The following is a 16,163-nucleotide window of genomic DNA, read 5'->3' as shown; positions in this document are numbered from 1 at the left end:
TCTGGAGTGTAGGAGTTAAATTCTGAGGCATGGCTGCTGCGATACATTGGAATTACATAGTTGGTTTGTTTTTTTTCCTTTTTCATAAAAAAAATGTTATGATAGCTGAAGAGTGTGTGTCAGCATGGTTTGGGAATAATTCAGCTCTCTTTAATCTGAAATCTGTGGGCGTCCGGATGTGTGACGGTCATTAAGGAGGCTTTTTGTGTGTGGGTGCAAGGCAATGCCTCATGGAGGCAGGAATCCAGGGAAAGGTGACAGTGGATATCTAGCCAGAGGGATTTGTAAAGATGACTCTCCTTCCCATAACTTCCTCAAAGTCACCTGACACAGAAAGGCCTTCAAGCCGAGAGACAAGAAGGGACTAGTTATCAGAATGAGAAATGTCTGATTCTGACAGAGCCAGTGGCGTTCACCGAGTGCCATCCAAAAACAATGGCTTTCAAAGGCCTTTTAAATCCCTGAGCTCAGACCTTGAGTCCCGGGCCAGGGCACTCAGAGCAAAGGAATTTGCTAACAGGAGCTAATGCTTTCTGTCCTAAAGTCTGTGAAGATAAAAGAGTCAAAAATAGAAGATTAGGGAGGAAGTTTAAGAGGTGTACCCAAGTGTGTATTTGGTATTTTACTGCTTTAAAGTTTTACAAACATTTTCAGACCCTGTCAGCTTAGGGCTGTTCCCTATTTCTTCAAAGAGTTCTATTTAAAAACAAACAAAACAACTAGTAATTGAATGGGAAAACATGTTTCTTTTCCGATTCTGGTTGACTATAGAAAATCCAGTGAAGGCCACGGTCCCTCAGGATCAGCTTACACTACATTGGAGCCCGAGGAAGTAAATGCCCTTAGAAGTTTTGAAAGCAGACCATGATAGACTTTACACTTTCTTAATACTGTTTTTTCCAGTTTTGTTTGATAAAAAATGCTGTCTGTGTCATAAAGTAGCAGTGTGAGCTATTATATTGAAGATACAGTTTTTAGTATATGTGCTGCCGAAGCGAGCGCAGAAGATATAGTTATGAAATAAATTAGGTGAAGCACCTTTTAATAAGTTAATATTTAAATTTTAACAGAAGAAAGTAATTTGTTTTTATTAGGTACTGTGAACATGACAAGTTTGATTTGGAAACTGGAGTTTAAACCTATAATTTTCTTGTCACTGGTGATTTTCAAACCCTGCTCCATTGTTTTGAGCTTGCATAGTTCATTTCTGCATTTTTTCATGAAGACATTGAAAAGATTCCTATCTCACACGTTGTCAGCTCTTTTTGAAAATAGTAATTATTGATTCAGCTAAGCTGCTCTTCATTTATTATCTACTGAGGATTTCTTTATTGAAATTTCTCTATTAAAATTTTGGCTTGCTATTAATGTAACTACACCATAACAAGAAATGGAATATCAAACCCTTCACCTAAATAGAAAATGCGGGTTGCATTTCTCTGAGGCCTCTTGCCTGTTGTAAGCGTAGAAATACGCTTTGCTACAACTGTCTTATTTCTCAAAGACTTCCAGTGTTTCCACTCTTCCAGGTGAGCTTAACATTGTCCAGTTTGTATGTACAAAATTCAAAAGGAATTAGATATTAGTAGATATTTAGATACCTTTGTCGGAACAGTAGAAATTGTTAACTGTTCTTTACTTAAAGCTCTGTTCTAAATGTAACCTCTTGTTCTTTCTCAGGCTAATCCAACAGACTAGGGATTTACTAATGGTCTATTTGTGTGATCACAAATTTTTAGGAAGGAATACCTTTGGGAGAAGGGAGAGCTTGTCTCAGAGGCACCAGCTACTTATTTGCTTTGTTCTTCCCCCTCTTGACCCTCCCCACCCCCCGACATTTTACACTTAGGAAAACAATAAAAGCAGTGGTCCGACTTTCATCTTTAATGTGGAGAAGAAACATCCTCCATTGCCTCTGTCTGGGTTCAAGACCCGTTTAAACACCTGCCAGACTGATTTGCTTTATTTAGTAGACAATATTTTCCATTCTAGTAGACAATATTTTCCATTCTTTTAAAATGAAACTTAGATATGTAACTTTACTATTATTAATAATAGAACATTTATTGAGAATTTCTGTGTGTCTCAAGCGCTCTGTTGCCCCCTTAATACCCCCCCAGCCCCACCCTCTGAGGAAGGCACTAGTGTGACCCCCACTTTACAGTTGGGGAGTGGATGTTTATGCAGGTTGAGACACATTCCCCAGGTCTCACAACTCATGACTGGTGGAGACAAGGTGCCAGCCCATCTCTGAGACTGGAGCCAAACCCTCAGCCGCTTAAATAGAATCGCTTACCAGTTTGAACAGAACATGTTGTCGGGATTAATGTAAAAGGGGTATAAAAATACATTTGTCATTTCTTTATCACTTAGCTCACAATTGCCTATCTCTTATTGCCAGAAATAGTAATGTTATTTGAAAGAACTTAACTCCCATGAGGACTTATTCCCACTTCAGCATTATTTTTAATGAGGATTGAGCCAAATTTTGTTCCATTCCTGAGACTAAGAGTCCTTTCTTGATTTAATTTCATTGTGATATATTATTTTATTGCAGACTGCAATGCATGTTATACCCTAAGAATTTGTTTTCAGGTTAAGCCACTGATTTTACTTCAACTGTTCCATGTGGGAATATGTTAACATAACATAATTATGTCGTAGCCAAAGTGGGAAACTTTAACTTTGATTTTTATATCTCTTGATAGCTTTCTCTTGCTCTCTGACTCCCTCCCCCATCCACATCACATACACTATATATCAACAGGCAGTCTCCATAAAGTGGTTACACACTTGTGTTCTTGAGATAACGAAATGGTATTATTTAAAACAAAAGGCCTTCTGGAAAAGTCTCCCCTTATGTAAGGTATAATTACTTAATCATTAAGCGGGGAAAATTGAGATGTTGAAAAGTAGCAAGAGATTTAGTTTAAAATGGTACATTGGATAAGGTGACATATTCTTTCTGGATAACAAATTAAGTAATGACTTTATGTGGCGTTTACTGAAGAATAATGTTTTCATATATGCTTCTTAAAAATAACATATCTTTTGCAAAGAAAATTTATGTCATGTTTTCTCTCATTCTAAATATCTGTGGTGTGTGTTGGATCAAAATTTAGTGTTTTTGAGGGAAAACATGCAATTGTGTTACTTTATGATAAAGTTTACCCCGTCTGTCTGTCTGCTAGACATTAGCTCTTCGTGGCTGTCCCATTCCTGCCTCCCTTTTGATTTCAGCTTTAAAAGTAATCTATAGTTTTGCTGCTGTATCGCTAAACAATGATGCGGATTTAAAGTCTTAGGAAAGTTTTCTGAATTTTTTGAGCATTTTTCTGTGTTTGTTCTCTTACGTGACCGTCTTTCTCTTCTCCTCGTAAAGCAAATGAAGAAACACCCGTGCCGCCAGTGCGACAAGTCTTTCAGCTCGTCACACAGCCTGTGCCGCCACAATCGGATCAAGCACAAAGGCATCAGGAAAGTGTATACCTGCTCGTAAGTTACGATTTCTCATGCGGGAAGCACAGTGCGAGGAGTAAGCTGCCACTTCACTAAGGTTGCTCGTGTTGTACCGTGTTCCATTCCCCGTGCTCTGCTCCACAGTGTGTGTGTAGATTTCGTTTCTTAATTACATTCTGTTGTTGTGACATACAGCTTCGTGATTGGGTTGTGACGCTTCAAACTATCAAACCTGCATCCCCTGTGCTCTTACCTGCTCTCCGGAGGTACATGTTTTGTGAGGGAGGATTTGGGAGCCGTGATTGATTGGCCGGCCCACGAGTGAATCAGTGGCTTTTTGCGCTGTATTCGCAGTGTTTTGCCAGCATGGGCAAGCGGATTTGTCGGGTTGATTTACTCTGTGGTTCGGAGCAGACCCTGATACACCCGGTCGTGGGTCATCCTCGGCTGGGCTGTTTGTCCCCTGGCTGCACTTCACACAGGGCAGCCTTCTCTCGGCACACACGCTTGACTAGGAGACCAAATGCGTGGGACCCGTGGGCCAACACGCCGAGCGGACCATCCCACTCAGGATGGTCGTAAGCTTCTTGGTACGTGAAGATCAGAACATGTTATAAGTGAAAAGCCTTTTATTACCCACTCAACGAGAACATGCCTAACGTGAGTTGATGTAACAGAGTTACTTACTTTAAGGCATTTCTCCTGTGAGAACTAAAGCTCACACGAGCCTCGGAGCCAGTGTGGAGCGCGTTTGTAGCACGTGGCTCTGGCAACTCGGGAAGGTTGGCTGTCAGATCCGTGGGGCTGTGCTGCCTCTTAGTTAGTTAGGGAAAGCTCCTTGGGTAGGAAAATGGGTGTAGACTCTCCTTCAATGAAATTACATGAAAATGATTGGGGTGAGATGAAGACGGAAGTGGATGTGTTGAGATTGAAAGAATCGGAGAATTTAGAAGGAAGGCCTGGGCTGGGGAGAAGATGAGAAGCAAGCGTGGCAAAAGCTTTGAAATGACAGGCTTTGTTTATTTCCCGTGAAGTTGCTCACTGTCAGGCGTAAAATGCTAGGACTGTCCGGCTCCTTCCCTGTGTTCCTTGGCGTTGGAGCTGGCCCCCACCCCTGCCCCTGTAGAGGGTCTCTGCCACGGACCCATCGGGGTTTGGCGATTCATTCTAAAGTCCTCTGAAGCCTTTTCGGAGGCAGCCGGTTTGGTGTGCCTGAGATCAGGAAGTGCGTTTCATCCCCCTGCCCTGCAGCGGTATTTTTGATGTCTGGCTTGCTGATGGCATCCATAGTTGTCATGGTCATTACCTTTTTTTTTTAAATCTGTTTTTGTCCTGTAATTTATTAAGAAAACAGTAAATGCACATCTTCCAAAGAAAAACAATATTCATAATCTATAGGTTTTGATTCCACCCACCCCCCCACCCCCCCCGCACAAGATAAAATGAAAACTTAAAGAAATTGACCTATTTGGGGTGTTTGTTCACAGTTGTCTACATTTGAATCTCTGAGTCGGCACATTATTTGATTGCTGGGATCCTAGCCATCCACGTGGCATTTGTGCCTTGAGGGATTTGACTGGGCGAGACACTGTCCTCTCTCTATGATGGCAGAGGAATAATTAACCTCATCAGGAAGGAGTCAGGGGGCACGCTCTTCATATTAAAGTGTCTCTTGTGACGTCAATTCTGAGGGAACACTCTGAGTCAATGTAAAGAAAACTTCTGAAATGGAACATTCTCCATTTCAAAATTAAAGCTTCCTAGAGTTACCAATTAAGTGATACTTTAACCAAACTTAGAAAATAAATATTCCATCTGAACCAAATTAGGCCGGGCCTACAAAGACATAAAAATGGACGGAAAATGTTTTACAAAAGCTGCAAATTTTTTTTTGCACAAAGTGGACACTGTGATTCGTAGCAAAATAGCCATTTCGCTTGGGACCGTTGGGCTGTACCCATCATCTCGAGCCCTCTGAGCACACTGCTTGCCAGCGAAGGTCTTTCGGCAGCAAGTGTGTCCCTCCACGTGAGGGACTTTTCAGCAAGTAGGTTATCTCCTTGTCTTTTCTCCACAGGCACTGCCCCGACTCCAGGCGGACCTTTACGAAACGGTTGATGCTGGAGAAACACATCCAGCTCATGCACGGCATTAAGGATCCTGACTTAAAAGAAATGACAGAAGCCGCCAACGAGGAGGAAGTGGAACTAAAAGAAGACACCAAGGTCAGACATTGCAGATGTGCCCGTTACAGTGAAGTCGTGCTGCTGACGTGCTTTTTTCCATTCATTGCTTTAAACTTTTCTACAGGTGCATCATTTTCAAAATTCAGACTATATATACAGGTATAAAATAACAGGTAATCCCCCTCTATACCCATTCTGGCCTTTCCTCTTGCTCCTATTAAGTTTCTCCTATGTCCTTCCAGAACTAGCTTTAGGGATGTACTTCCCGCAATAAATTTAAAAATGTGAGAAATTGCCTCTTAGCCAGAAGGAATATATAAAGCTAGATCCTTTTTCCCTGGCAACGTGTTGGTTGTGATAGGGTCCTAAGAAAAAGCATGGTTCCTTTAGCTTCTCTTTTAATGATAAAAGATAAAATGACAAGTTTGTAGCTTATTCTTACCTCAGTGGATAGTGAAGTTGGATCAGGAAACACTATCTGGTAACCTGTGTACAAGGCATGTATATGCCAAGTGCTCTTAGAGCAAAGCAGCGGTTCAGCAGACACTTAAGAGATCTTGCTGTCTGGCACGGGCTACGTCTGGAATGTACCTGGTAAAGCCCATGTGTGCTTTCAAGGAGTTAATCGTTGAGGAACCCAGTCAGAATCTAAGTCAGTCTAATGTCCCATTAGATTGTAATTCTTTCCCTTAAGTGATGGGGTGGGAAGGGGAGTGGGAATGAGAGAATACAGGTGGAGACTCAGCTTCAGGTCAAGGTGTATGAGAGGAGCCCTATGAATAGGGCAGGAAAGGTGGACCACAGAGCAGAAAGGGGGGAGTGTCCCTTAGGCTTGGATTTTTGGAGAGTGAAAAATGAGGGGGTTTGATGTGGGTTGGAAAGGAAGTAGAAAGGCCTGGTCCGTGGGGGAAGGAGTAAGATGAAGGTGAGTACATAGGCAAGAGAGGGCAGTTACTGGACCAGCTGGCTCTTCCAGTGGCTCTCCATCTTAGTCACAGAAAAGGCAAAACTCCTGCCATATTCTCTCCTGCAAAGTGCTTCTCAATTCACCCACCACTGCCTTCATCTACGCACTCAGCTGGTTGCCCTGTTCCAGCCCTTCTAGCCTTTCTGCTGCCCCCCAAGCACACAGGCCCTAGCTCAGGCCTTTGTATCCACAGCTCCTGGTTTCTGGGCCCTTTCTTCCATGTGGTCGCTGGCTCATGTCATCCTGCCACAGGCTTGTGTTCAGATGTCACTGTTAGGTGACACGATATGTAACCTAACAACCCCACCGCCCCCTCGTCTTCTCATCTCCTCTCCCGCCCTGCTTTGTCTTGCTGTGTGTGGCGCCTCCTTGGTTGTTGCCTGTCACGCACCAGTGGCACCTGTGTTCCATGAAGGCAGGGACTTGTTTGTCCATTGCTGGGCCCGTGGGCCAGAGTGGATGCCTGCTGACACAGGAACTCAGTCGTATTTGTGGAGTGGATGAAAGGCGTGGGCCTCGGGTGGGGTGGCAGACACGCTGCTGTCAGAAAAACCCAAATCCCGAAGCTCACAGTGCACGTTTTCCCGGCAGCTTTAAGAGTCCGAGCGAGCCGGTCATGTATCACGCATAGGGCAGAACAGCTTTCAATTGTGTGTTTTTTTCCTCAAAGGTTCCCAGTCCCAAGCGGAAGTTGGAAGAACCAGTTTTAGAGTTCAGACCTCCCAGGGGAGCAATTACTCAACCACTGAAAAAGCTAAAGATAAATGTTTTCAAGGTTCACAAATGTGCCGTGTGTGGCTTCACCACCGAAAACCTGCTGCAGTTCCACGAGCACATCCCTCAACACAAATCGGACGGCTCCTCCTACCAGTGCCGGGAGTGTGGCCTGTGCTACACGTCGCACGTCTCCCTGTCCAGGCACCTCTTCATTGTGCACAAGCTGAAGGAGCCTCAGCCAGTGTCCAAGCAGAACGGAGCCGGGGAGGAGAACCAGCAGGAGAACAAGCCCAGCCACGAAGACGAGTCGGCCGACGGCGCGGCGTCCGACAGAAAGTGCAAAGTGTGCGCCAAAACGTTCGAAACTGAAGCTGCCTTAAACGCTCACATGCGGACACACGGCATGGCCTTCATTAAATCCAAAAGAGTGAGTTCAGCTGAGAAATAGCCACACACCTTCCATCAGGAAAATCCCCGTCCACAATGGAATCCGAAAGACAGTTTTGTTACGAGAAGTTTGCAGTATAGTAGCGTTACCAGTACTCTCTAGGCTGTTGCAATATATTCACTCCCTTGCAGCGTACCTTCTTCACCTCGTCGTGTATATCCTCGATAAGTATGAAAGCAGTATTTGCGTTTAAAAGAGTTTGTATATATTTAAAGGAATAACTTTTTATACTCTTTGTTACATGTTTGTATCAGTATTTAGTAGCAAATGTTTTGAGTTTGTTTCTCTTTTTTTGGGTTACGAGTTTTTTTTTTGTATTGTTTCCTTAAAACAGAGTTCTTAGTAACAGGGGCAGTTCCTTGAATTCAAATAAACCATTTTGTATGTTATGGATTTAAAAGGGTTAACTAATTACAGGCTAAAGGTAATGCCTTTTTTAGTGTTTTTAATTTTTAGGATTCACTACATAACTTGTAGGTGATTGTGGGTCTCCAAACACTAGGGACTTTTAAGTGTCTTAGCACCACCCTCAATGTGCCTGCTCTGAATCCGGGCCATGCCCTGCAGACACCTGCACTCCGGCGCCGGATGGCATCTGTCCCAGGCCATGCCAGCCGGTGTTTAAAGCAGCCTTGCAGGTGGTGAATAAAAACTTAGGCCAGAAATCCAGGAAGGAACGCGGCGTTCCTTAACTCCATGTTAGAATGGGGGAGAAGGGTATTTAAAGGTGAAAGTGTGGGCTGGTGGTTTTCTGGTCCAATTTGCAAGGCTGGCTTGAAGAGCACAAGGAGATAACGTTAACGAAAGGGCTGGACTACTGTAAAAGTTACAAATATGTGGTTAGACCAATAGATTTATATAGTCAAAGCTTTTGTCGTGTAATTTATTAACTATTATAAAGATAACAACTAAAGATACCAAGTATTTCTCTGGCTCTTGACAGGAAGACAAAAATCACAGTTGACTTAACCCTTTGCTGTCTAAAGAGTTGGCGTTTCCTGTTCTGGGTGCTACTGCCAAACGTTCGGGTACTTAGAGTTGAGATGCACAACTTCACCCACCAACTTATCAATGCAGCAGCCTGTGCATGGCGAATGGCCGTTAGATTCAGCACTGAGCCACCTGGGGTTAGTTCGGTCGTTTCCATACGTCTATTTACTAGCGGTAGTTAATTGAAATGTCCCTTCCATTTATAGTTCTCTGGGAGAGTTCTATTTTTTTGGTTTTTGTTTTGTGTTTTCTTTGGCCTTTTATATCTTGTATTTATCCCTAAACATGTTTTGTACCTTTTTTTTTTTTTTTAAAGAAAAATTCTTTTGTGTATATATAGATACTTGCATGGTATACTGTAGTCAACGTTCGGTTCCTCAAAAGGTCTTGCTGCTGTCAGGCGTTATGCACTACATCCATCATAACTGTATGAAACACATTTCACCTGTAAATAAACGTGGGACATTTGGCCCTTGTGCTTCTGTGAGAGAGTTATTGACGGTGGGACTGTGACAGCTTCGTGAAGTTTAGGAAGTGATTAATTGCAGGGACAGGCTACAGGATACCGCAGAGTTCTTCCCACTCAGAAGAATGGCACATTTGTTCTCGTTAGCAGTCAGCTGTTTTGTCACTTCTTGTTGACTCCATCAGGACATTGGTGTGAGCCAAGGGCATGATTCCAGTATTCCTCAACTTGACATTCAATTGCTGTTACTTGTTATATTTATTCTTGTATTGCTCTAACTTGTATTCATCGCACTTTCACATGTTTCTGCATTTGAACCTTGCAATAAACCTGTGTGGGGGGCTGCACAGGTCTTACTGGCCTAGTTTTACAGTTGAGGAAGCTGAGCTCAGATTAAATTCTTTGCCTAAGCCCTCATAGCTGGTAAGTGGCTTTGCGTATGAGAACCCAGATATTCTTGCTCTAAATCTAGCTCGCTCTATGTGTTTATGTACATATTGGCAAATATTCACTTATTCAACAAATAAAAAGTATGTGCAAAACACGATACTAGAATTTTTGTTTGTGGCACGATGGCTTTTATAAGGTAACCTGGAAGTCTTCTACTCTTAAAATACCCAGAAATGCTCGGTAATATGAAATTAGCATCTATTCAATGCTTAGTTGAACCTCCAAGAAAGTTTTTAGAAAGAACTAAAGGTACAAAATGAAAAACAAACTGAAACCCAGAGTAGAAAAATACCACACGATGCTGTAGTCCTGGGAGGAAAGCTGGGTGGTTCAACCGAAGAGAGAATTGGTGAACTAGAAGACTGATCGTGAAGCACTTACCTGGAACACAGCACAGACAAAGAGGTGACATACGTGAAAGAGATTAGAAGTCAAGAAGGACAAAATGAGAACATCTAACGAGTTTAATGGGAGTTCCAGAAAGAGGGAATAGAACTGGGAAAGGCCATTGCGGAAAATTCTTAGCCACTAACAAAAGATATCAGTGCTTCTTCGGTCAAGTGTGAATACTGAGCAAACAACCACATTACGACTTGTGACTTCAGCCCATTCATTCTTCATTAATCGTAGATGCTGGGTGTGGTTGTCGTGTGGGCCTTTGAGGAACAGGACGTAGTCAGACCAAAGGCAGAAAACGGGCATGTTTCATGAATCCTTAGAAAGCCCGTTCCCTCTGGTCGGTGAGGAAGTTATTCTGAGGCCGACAGGATAGGCTCAGGCCAATTTGCAAAAAGCCTCGAGTGGTAAACTAAGGAGTTTGTACTATGGTAGAAATTTATTTGGACAGGAGAGTGACATAACCAGATTAGGTGACAGTGTTTAGGATGGATGATGGGAACGTGTATCAATTGGGATAAATTAAGTTATGCTATGATTACAACCCTAAATCTTCGCGGCTTTTAACAAGACGTATTCCTTGCTCATATTTGATGTCCATTGTGGGTTGACTGGAGACATTGCTTCAAATCTCCTTGTCCCCTCATCCGACTGTCATAAAAACTGCTGATTACTGTGGCAGAGGGAAAGGGCAATTAAATGCTCTGGCCCAGAAGTAGCAGATGTCACTTTTCACAACTCATTAGTGAAAACCAGTCACATGGCCACCTAATTCCAAGAAGGCCAGGAAGTGCAATCCTACTGTGTGCCCAGAAGGCAGAAGCCTGAAAATACTCGAACAGCATAAACAACCATCACAGGAAAAAAGTTGAAATCAGTGTAGCTATGGTGCTGACACACATGGGTGTGAGGACCTGGCTTAGTGTGCTGGGAGTAGGCTTGGAAAGAGGCTGCAGTTGTAGGTAGCGTTTCAGAAGTAGTGTCAGGAGGATTTCATGCTGTGGGATACAGAGAGAGGATAAGTCTGATTGGAAGTTCATACCTAGATTTCTTAAAACAGACTTCCCCCCCGCCAAGGTTTACATTAAATAGAAACAGGAAGTCAAAAAGCTAGTTATGGAGAAGCTTGCGCTTTAGATATATACACATAAAAGGTTTTTGTGTGTGGTTAGATGATTCTATTTCATCAATAATTGAGTAATAGTGATACATAATGAAGATGCCAGCAAGGTGATAAAAACTTATAAAAATGAAAAACAGGAAAACAGGCTTTCAGTCCGTGGCAGCAGCCACTTCGTACTCCCAGATGCATGTTTGGCAAATTCCCCACTCCTGCTTCAGTAAGTATTCTAAAGAACAACTAACGGTCCCATCCGAAGCTTGGTGGACACTTCTCCCCAGAGCCAGTGATCTCATGAGTTCCAGCCCCAGGATCTTTGACCAACAGGGAAATTTCCTCTTGAAAACTTTGGCGAAGATTAAGATATTATTATTTCATATTAACATATTCATCATGCTGTGAGCGCTTTTTTAAATGCCTCCTTGGAAGGAGAAAAGAGGAAGATGTGTTTGGAGAACTTCATGAAATAAAATAGGACTTAAAAGAACCATTCATCTATCCCAAAGAAAGTTCTGAAAAGAGGTGAGTGTGCCAAATGTGCAGTGTACTGATGCCATTTAGTTACACACACACACACACACACACACACACACACACACACACTGTAAGGGTTCCAGATTGTAACTTAATTTTAAAGCATACATCTTCTAAATAAGGAACCTAGATTTAGTTACCTTAAACTGGGCTCCTACTTGTGCACAGTTCATTCTTTGCTTAAATGGACACGAACCTTCTTGTTTACTTCGTTTCCTTTTGAAATTATGACTCTCACATCCTTCCAGAGTTACCCATAAATCTTTGGGATATGGCACTGTGAATTTAGGTCTCTGCAAAGGGCCACTCTTCCAGCTACTAGAAGCTTCTGGACTAGCCAGTTATTCTGTAGTCATCACTCCCCCCAAACCACTTATTCTGGATAGCCCAGCCTCGGTCCACATTGGAGACGTGGCTACTGCCAATCTTCTATGAAAGACAACATTCTCCTGTTACATCCTGTTCCCCTGCCTACTATCCCAATGGATTTTGGTGAACGTTTTAGTAAAGGCTCAATTCATTGAATGATGGAAGTCTCATCATTGTAGCCTATGTTTTTCTGGGAGTTTGCTCATTCATATTTGCTGCTTTTTATTGGAAAAGTCAGGTCTGGGGCTGCCCGGCCTTAGATCCTGTATGAATTAGGGTCTTAGCAGGACACAAATACCATACTAAGAAAGGTTTAAAGAAACGAAGGAGGGGACTACGTACAGAGCTGTGGTCTGGAGCAAGAGCGGTTGAGACACCCAGGCACTAGCAATGATGGGGAGGCACTGTCACCCCCAGGCCTGCCGAGCAGGCGCAGAGCTGGAGCTGTGGAACAGGGACCTCTCCTGTTCCCTAAGAGCCAGAGCCACGGTGAAGCAGGGGAGTGTGGGAGGAAAATTACAGGAAAGCTGTCTCCTCACACTCGAAAGTTTCCACCCGCACCTCCCACTGGCCAAAGCCAAGTAAAAGCTAGAGGACAAGGAAACCCCAGAAACAGTCAGTGAGTGGGGCACAGAGCAGGACAGAGGGATGTGTGATGTGTCTGGGGTACTGGTGGGAGACTGTAACGATGACAGACACCGAACGTGCCCTTTCAGAAGTGCCTGCTCTGTACTGATGTTGTCAACATGCATCTTACCCCCTATAGGCAGGCTGTGAGCTGGAGCAGTCTCCTCAGCATTCCGTATTTACCTTTTCTTTCTAATTACCTCACTAGGTTTATCCTGGAATGATACCCTTGGCTAATTTTACTTAAGGAAACAGAATAGCGTTTCCCAGAAGATATTCTTTGCTAGTTTCTAAATTCAGTCTGTGAGGTTAGTTCTGACTCCAAGCTGCACGATTTATAATGTCTTGCACCATTTAAAGGAACTGATTATTCACCCTTTGCTTTGCGATTATTATTGCAAGCTGCTTATCCTGGAGCTTTTCTTCTAGTTACATTGTTAATTACACGACCATGACAGGTCTGTTTCTCTAACACAATCCTTTGCAAGACTACATTTAAATCTAGGGGAGCCCGATAGAGCCAACCTTGTCACACATCCAGCTCAGTTCCAGAAAGTGTGAGTTTAGCTCAAGACCTTCAGGTCTAGTCAAATTTAATTGAGCTTGGTTCTTCCTGGAGAAGAAACACCATGTATGTAATGAAAAAGAGCAAGGAGGCATAGATCTGATTGGAGAGGATGGTGTGATGCTGACTCCTCAGGAGAAGCATTGCTGCCTGTGTCAGAGAAGGACCCTGCCTTGGAAAGGGTAGAAGATACATCTCTAAGTAGGGGTGATGGATGTTCCTCTTGATTTTGTCAGTTCATCATCTGATTCCCTTCCAGGAGTTGGGACTCTGCCACTGTATGACCCTCGGCCAGAGTTGGATTTTGCCTCCTGCTCCGGAAGCCGAAGGTCACTCTCCTTGACCCCTGGTAGTCTACCCTCAGGCAGGGAACGACCACTACTTGGCCACACAGTGCTCCAGCTTTGACTCTCCAGCAAACGATACAAAGAAGGGGGTTCAGATTAAATGTATTCAGTCTGGTGGTGCGGTTTGCAGTGATCGTGGAGACGGCAGGTGGAGAGTTACCTCGTGAATTGCACTTGTTGGTCAGGGAAAGGGAGGGCCCAAGATGGGGGAGGAAGGAATGTGGACATTCCTCACCCTCTCTGCCCACTGGGAACAGAGGGAACAGCTGAGCCGTCTTGGACCCTGGGAATGCCAACATCACAGAAGGACGTTTCAAAGCTTAGACTCTTGCTGGCCTCTGAATAAGACACCATCCAAACATGACACTATCAGCTATTTTTGAAAAGACCAAGATAAACGAAGTGTATACCTTTCAATAACAGACCCCAGTGAACCTTCCGTTCCCTACATCCTGTCACCTCCCCAACCTCCTCTACCATTTTTTCCTGACTGTTCCTTTAATACACTGTTCACATTCCCTTCACAGGACCTGGCCCTTGCTCTTCCCTCTGTTGTGATTCCCACACAGGCCTTCTCACTTCTTTCAGGTTGGCCCAGAAGTCACCTGCCCAGAGAGCCTTTCTGGATGACCTTGCTGAAATGTGTCTGTTCCCACCAACAGCACACACCCACTCCGTCACTCTCCATTTCTTCACCCCGCATGATGTTTCTTCCCGGCACTTATCACTCCTGACATTTTATGGTTATTTGCTAATGGTCTGCCATCCTCTGGATCAATGTCCTGAGCCGTTCCATGAACTCAGCCTGCTTTCTAATCGGCGGTCGCCATTTCCTCTCGCTGCATGGGGCGTTATTCATCCTGCAGCCTGAGAGGAGCAGCTATTAGTTACAATTTTCCTGTCAGGTTGACCCTTTTTCTTGTCAGCAAAGACAAATCCTTGTTTTCTCAAATTCATTGCCGAACAATGAGCGGCCTCATGCGCTTTCCTTTCCCATAGAGCGAGTTACTTGACTAAAATAACTGTGGCGTTGATAATAGCATCAGCAAGCTGATGGCTGCTGCCTCGGGAAATGATAAAGGCCTGCTTTCAGGAAAGGTAGGCCTTATTTATTTTCATGTTCTATTTTTACGCCTCGCACCTTGCCTTGCATAAAACAGGTACTTCAAATGTCTTTGTAAAACAACTGAGTCTCCTTGAACTTGAGTAGTCATAATTTTGTTTCTTAGGACTGGGGACAAACATTAGAAGGGTCTTGAGCTATTATTAGCTTCCCAAAAGTAAGATGATCTTTTCTCCTTTTTGTTTAGGTGTTATTTAAAAAGCATCTGAGTGGTTTTGATTCCTAGCTATTGAAATGTGGGGGTGTGTTCTGCTCATGATATTTTTTTTTTCTTCCAGTTGACAAAAGATGGAGTATTTAACACTGAATTCTAAAAATATTTTCATATTTTCAATGACGACACTATGTTCACAACTGACTTGGAAATACATCGAGGTTTTAGAGATTTTTTTGTTTAATCACCCAGAAGAGGGCCCGCACCAGAGCCATGCTGGAGCTTTGATGTTAGACTTGCAGCTTCCGGAAGTGTGAGACATAAATTTCTTTTGTTTCTAAGCCACCCGGGCTGTGGTATTTTGTTACAGCAGCCCCCACAGACGCAGACAAAAGTGCTAGAGGCCACCGTACAGCCAGGACGACACAGGAAGGCCAACTGAGTCCCAGTCACCCACAAGAGCGGACTTGTTCCCAGTTTGAACAAGGTTTGCATCTCATTTTAAATGTAGTCAGGGAGGTTGCTATTTAAAGAAAGCCTTTCTGGAAAGAAAATATTTATACGCTGAGAAATCCAGACCCACACATTTTATGTTTTCTTAGAGTAGATGAACACAGTGCCCGTGGTCTTCTGTCAGCATCATTTCCTTCCTGGGATGTGTGTTCTAAGCCCCACGAGATGACGAGTGTCCTTATTTGTCCCATTGCAACATGGTTCCTTCCGTGGGGGAGTTCATCACTCCCACGCCTATGTCGCTCTCAAGTCCGGCAAACATGGACAGATGTATGAAATATCCAGATGATCACGGAGAAGCCCTTCTTTACTTATCACTTATCCCAATGCTTTATAGGTGGGATTCATAATCATTCTGGGGAAAAACCCAACATTGCCACTTATCATCCACGGTATATTTTTGAAACCCTGAGATGTACGCAAGACCGGCTATCTTGAGAGAATCTAGCGTTATCCATGTTAATCTGCATAACTAAAGGAAGCCAGGTGGTCAGCGGCCCCCACATCCACAGCAAGATTTTACTCCACAATAACAAGTTGTGTGTAAATCGGTTTCCATGGTTTGTTTATCTCGGCCGCTTTGCAGGTGGCTGAGGAAACACAGCTTGTCTCTGCATATTAAGGAGCAAGCAATGTCACATTTCCCCCCAACATGTTATAGACTAGTGTTTCATAAATATAAGCCTCTTTGTCTAAGAAGGGAGTTTTTTCCTGACAAGTTAAGCGACAATG

The 16,163-nt window shown here is 43.6% G+C and overlaps 1 protein-coding gene across 19 annotated transcripts in view; it reads left to right on the top strand.

The window, feature by feature from the left end:
- Positions 1-9,786, top strand: part of ZNF532 (zinc finger protein 532) — a 96,731-nt gene extending 86,945 nt beyond the window's left edge. For 15 of the 19 annotated variants that reach the window (XM_081079117.1, XM_081079132.1, XM_081079126.1 and 12 more), the window contains 3 exons: positions 3,383-3,495; positions 5,537-5,684; positions 7,283-9,780. In XM_081079117.1, coding sequence (XP_080935243.1) covers positions 3,383-3,495; positions 5,537-5,684; positions 7,283-7,777 — 756 coding nt within the window. In that variant the 3' untranslated portion in view covers positions 7,778-9,780. Of the gene's footprint in view, positions 1-3,382; positions 3,496-5,536; positions 5,685-7,282 lie in introns of all 19 variants that reach the window. The other 4 variants (XM_081079124.1, XM_081079120.1, XM_081079121.1 and 1 more) reach the window with 2 other exon arrangements.
- Positions 9,787-16,163: the final 6,377 nt, after the last annotated feature.

This window comes from Rhinolophus hipposideros (assembly GCF_964194185.1).
Source record: "Rhinolophus hipposideros genome assembly, chromosome: 17".
Lineage (NCBI taxonomy): Eukaryota > Metazoa > Chordata > Mammalia > Chiroptera > Rhinolophidae > Rhinolophus > Rhinolophus hipposideros.
This window is presented reverse-complemented; position numbering and strand designations above follow the sequence as displayed.